General features: G+C 40.1%; 1 protein-coding gene across 1 annotated transcript; it reads left to right on the top strand.

Moving 5' to 3' along the window:
* Window positions 1-2,639: 2,639 nt before the first annotated feature.
* LOC119914006 (myosin light chain 4-like) lies at window positions 2,640-3,623 on the top strand. Its single transcript, XM_038732982.1, has one exon. The coding sequence runs from the start codon at window positions 2,735-2,737 to the stop codon at window positions 3,341-3,343; it is 609 nt and encodes a 202-aa protein (XP_038588910.1). The 5' UTR covers window positions 2,640-2,734; the 3' UTR covers window positions 3,344-3,623.
* Window positions 3,624-5,323: the final 1,700 nt, after the last annotated feature.

Genomic DNA, 5,323 nt, shown 5'->3' on the forward strand with positions numbered 1-5,323 from the left:
ATGAGAAAGTGACACAATGCACATCAACATCTTGCAACTCAATTAAGAACTATTGTTGGTTACATTGCAGGCCTGAGAGGAGAATGTTAACACTATAAATCCATTAGGTCACCATGGCATCAAGGTATCAATATTCAGTAAGGAATGTAACACTGGACTAGACTTTTTTTAACAGATAGGATGTTATGTTTGAATGAGCCGCATTCAGACAGCGCATTGAAAATATTTACTTGTACTCTTATACACTTGTAATAATGTGCATTGTTGAGTTGTGAAACACAGGGGCATCAAGCAATATTAAACATCATCTTCAATATTGAGTGGTATCAGACTTCAGTTTTACCATGTGCAGCATTTTTTTTTATAATCATACTGATTGTTTTACTTATTAACTCTGTGCCACTCAAGAAGATGTCCGTGAAGACAGTGATCAGAAACTTGCCGTTTCAGCCTGTATATCCCAAATCATAAAAACCTTTTCATGACAGAAGTACATAGTTGGTAAGTAGTGATACAGCAAAGTTTAAGTTGAGCTTTTGAAAATTAGATAAAATCAATCCATCAATCAATCAAAATCAAAGACAGCTTTTACTTGAGATGCTGAAAGCAGTAATCCACTGTTTCAGTCATTGCAATAGAAGTTTAAGGGAAAGCAGAAACAATAACAAGTGTGCACCTCCATGACGCAGCACCATATCTGTGTACAGCCAAGTGACAGCTGGATAAAGCTTCTGCTCCGGAGTTTTGAGCTGATGCTCAAGCCACAAAGCTGACTTTGCAATAGTTTGTTTCTCTGTGATACTCGATGTTTGATGTTGCTCACATACAACATGGGGTTTATCTTTGCTGAAATTTAAAGATGCCAACCAGCAGCTGTTGTAACTTTGAGGTTACTATGAATGGGAGAGGATTAAATTGCTCTTTGGTGGATGAAATGACCAGTAAGTAACCCATCCAAGTGAAGCGCATATAGCAAATGAGGTAAAACATTGAACCATTTTGTCATTTATTTTTGTTCAATAATGGCCATAAGGGAAATACCTAGAATCCTACATTTATGAAGTTTATATATCGATGTTCCATTTGGCCTTTGCAGGTCTCACTCTTTGTTTCTGTCAGACACAAATGTGCACAGACCCACATGCACACCAAAGGACGACAAATTAGCTGTCAGTTTTACTAGACATATGACCTCAAAAGCAAAGAAAAGGGTGATAATGATCTTAGGCTAAGGACAACTATACAGACACACACACACATCTGCACACTTTAACTACACTGTCCAAGGACTTCAAGCTCTAGATTGATGAATCAAGGGGGACTGGCATGAAGATAGAGAAGGGTGAATACAATTATCGCATGACAGGCTTTAGCTGTCTTAAACTGAGTTGATAAACTGTGATGTATGCATAAAATTACAATTGCGTGATTAAAATTGTGGCACAGAACTTCACATCCTATACATATCCTCCCGTAAATGAAATGAATGTTTTGTTGGTTATTTATCATTCACTGGAGGGTATTACACAGCAGTCATCTACATAAAGCCTAGAAACATATTACGTATTTATAAACTTGACACATAATGGAATAGCCTTGCTTGCATGAAAGATATAACATACTGTACAAAGAGTTGGGCATGGAAAACACACAGAGACTTGACACATTTGAATACCCGGTATTATTGTTTAAAGCACTGTAATTGTAAATTGTGTAAATTACAAAAAATAAGCATGTAACTAAAATTATTATTTTTTAAATCTATAGGATCTATACAAAATATCAATCAGGCATCTGCAGCAGACAACATATATACTGTCTTACAATGGATACTGGCACAGACTGTATTTTTAACATTTATGGGCTTAACTGGTTGACCTTTTCAGTACATCAGCCTTTAAGAAAGCATTAATTAAGAGTCCCGTTAGGATCTGTGAGAGCATGCCAGGTTTCTAAAGATCGTGGAACGCTCTAAGTGACAGGAGAGAAAATGCAAGCTATCATTTATCTGGGAAATGAGAAATTGCCAAAATCCCCAAATTATACAGGGGAAATTATAATCCCCTGTATTATTGGGCACTGATAGTATCCAAACGCATCTCTCATTGAAAAAAGGTTTGGAAGACCTTCTGTCTCTTACAAACTATAAAGTCATAGCGTAGATTCTAAGACAGATTTAATGCATTTCCCTCAAGCCCTAACATCTTATTTTCTCAAAAGAGAATGCCCCCCTCTTGTTAAGTGTGCTGATCGATCCTGAAATGGACTATAACTATTTGTGAGTTTTCTACAACTTCTGGGGGGGAAAAGCATTGTTCCAGAAAGTAATGATTCCCAGTTTTTTATGATATAGCACGAAAAGCTATTTTGGTCCCTCTCCCTCATGGGCTTATACATTGACTTTGCTGTGATCCCTTTGTCCATCAGAGAGACAGAACATTTTCGGCCTAATGCAACTGGACCCTCGCTAATGACAGCAAATAGCCCTGTCGGCTAGATGACAGCAGCTGAGAACAATACTTAATGTTGACATCACTTGCTATGGGAATCTATTTTGGTTTTCTTCCTTTTATAGTGTGCTGTTGGAAATTGCTATCTCGCTCCCTAGATAAAGCACTTATAAAAGCTTTGGAAGGGGAGGTTGACCCTCTGTGCTTGGGAATCACTTCCAATCCCTTCAGATACTTGCTTGTTTCTCAGCGAGTACCAGCTCACCTCTGAATCCTTTAACAACATGGCACCAAAGAAGATTGAACCTAAGAAACCTGAGCCCAAAAAACCAGAGCCTAAGAAAGACGCACCTCCAGCTGCTAAGCCAGCTCCACCTCCAGAGCCACTGCCTGCGCCACCCAAGGAGCCTGATTTTGATCCCAAAAGCATCACTCTTGAGTACAGCGCTGACCAGATTGAGGAGTTCAAGGAAGCCTTCACCTTGTTCGACCGCACACCGACTGGAGAAATGAAGATTACATACGCTCAGTGCGGAGACGTGATGCGAGCTCTCGGCCAGAATCCGACCAATGCAGATGTGCTGAAAGTGCTTGGAAAACCACGACCAGAAGACATGAGCACTAAAATGGTGGACTTTGAGACCTTCTTGCCAATGTTGCAACATATCTCCCGTGCAAAAGACCAAGGCAACTTTGAGGATTTTGTGGAGGGGCTCAGGGTTTTTGACAAGGAAGGCAATGGCACCATCATGGGAGCAGAGCTGCGTCATGTGCTGGCAACACTGGGAGAGAGGATGACAGAAGACGAGGTGGACAGACTGATGGCTGGACAGGAGGATGCCAACGGGTGTATCAACTATGCCTCCTTTGTAAAGCATATTCTCTCTGGGTGAAAGGGACATTTAACCATAAGGACTTAATATTAGCTCTGTTTTCTCCACATTCTGGATCCTTACTTAACATTTGTCCATTTAGAGGTGAGCATGTCACATAGTTAGTGTCACTATGTTATCAAAAGCAGCAGTTAATGAAGTTCAATGAAAATATGTCGGCCCCAAGACCTATGATTAGTTCTTTTTAATAAACACTCTGAAATATAATGAAATGCCAGTGAGATAAGGATATGGACATCCATAAAGAAAACTCCATTAATAAAGGAAATATGATTACAAACTGCCTCACAAATGTCATTTCAGTATACCCAAAATTTAAATTTGAAGAGAAAATGATAATTCATGACAGACTGCTGATAAAAGAGCTCATTTTATATATTCAACTTTTCACATCAACTGTGTTAATGTGATTACGGAAAAGTATTGTTGGGACAGAAAGAAAACAAATAGGATTTGGCTCCATCTGAAAATAAAACAGATTTGATTCTATCCTACTTAACACAAAGAGTGTTTGAATGAGCATGCTTGTCATTGTGCTTCAGGGGCAGCTGCTGTGGATCAAGATATACTTCCACATTCTGGACACACACACACACACACACACACACACACGCACACATCCAGTTTCCCTTTGACAACTACAAGACAGGTGCTCCAAGGACAGGCTCTCATCTCTATTCCAGAGGCTGACTGAACGATTTGCGCTGGCTTTTTAAAGAGGACTTTTTATGCTTTCTCTTATTTTATGTCATATATATATTGTTACAATGTTGGACTTTCATACTAAATGCGGCCAAAGTTTCAAATAATGAGGTAAATCTATGTAAAAGTAATGCATGTGAGCAAAAAGCACAGGCTTCAGACTGCTCTGAATATTAGTTTTATTTGACATTTTTTCCACTTTCCTGCCTAGCTGACTTCAGCTAGGCATGGATGTCCTTATACGGTCATCAGCACATGATCTGCTCCAGGCACATCACATCCACAAAGTCCCAGTATCCCACCACTCTACTTAAAGTGCTTTCTCCAGCTCTTATGCGGCATTCAGATCAAACGCGAATTTTCTCCTCGCCACGCTTTCCTCGCGTGAGTACATTCGCTGCATGTGTTCACACACAACACGAGAAGGCGATCTTAACACGATAACGTGAATAAACACAATTTGCCATTACTACAGCTGTATGAACCAAGTAGTAAGTAAACATTTTGCTGTGATTAAATAGCAATAAACGGATTAAACTGATGCCGAAACTACTACAACTACAACATGATGCAGATTTGTTAAACATATGAATTCATGCTCTGTCAGCAAGACAGCAGGACAACAACTTCTAAAATGTTTATTTTCTGAATGGAGTTTGGATCAATCAGGGCTAACGTGGTCACAGTAAAGTATAATGATAGTTGGAATAAAGTTACAGACACATGTTTTCTGAACTCACCAGGTAGATCAACCTCCTCGCTTTCTTTTCTCCAAGTAATGTCCAGTTTTGTCAGTTTTTTATATAAATATGAAGTCGTAGTCCGACACTGGAACCGGATGTGCACGGAAGCTAGCTGCTGAGAAGCTCCAGTGAAGATAAATCAATGTTGTAATCCCAAAAAGCTAATTTAATAAAAGCAGTTTACTCCAAGCTCCTCCCGCAAGTAAACGCCGTAGTTGTTAGAGCATAATCCAGTCTGACTACGGGTGTTTATTTGTCCAGAGGTTGTAGCACTGTTCCCTGCTCCTCTCCCCCAGGTTTAGCAGCTCTGCCCGGCCTTCTCCACACATTGCTCTGAAGCCGTCGGTGATGTACGGAGAATCTCAACACTGATAGGCTATCATGACTCAGCGTCATGCGACTTTCTCACTTCAGTTGAAAATATTCAACTCACGCAAATTCCTTTGCGTTGCCTTCGCGCCGCCTGCCCTGCCCCCTTTGCGTCGCTTTGCGCTGCCTGACAGGAAATCACAGCTCTATGCATCTTTGCATTGAC

The sequence above is a fragment of the Micropterus salmoides genome, unplaced genomic scaffold, assembly GCF_014851395.1.
Source record: "Micropterus salmoides isolate LMB-PRFRI ecotype aquatic unplaced genomic scaffold, ASM1485139v1 Ms_hic_scaffold_20, whole genome shotgun sequence".
Taxonomy (NCBI): domain Eukaryota; kingdom Metazoa; phylum Chordata; class Actinopteri; order Centrarchiformes; family Centrarchidae; genus Micropterus; species Micropterus salmoides.

Excerpts from the sequence above, each read along its gene's own strand:
- LOC119914006 (XM_038732982.1), top strand. The coding sequence starts at position 2,735 with ATGGCACCAAAGAAGATTGAACCTAAGAAACCTGAGCCCAAAAAACCA.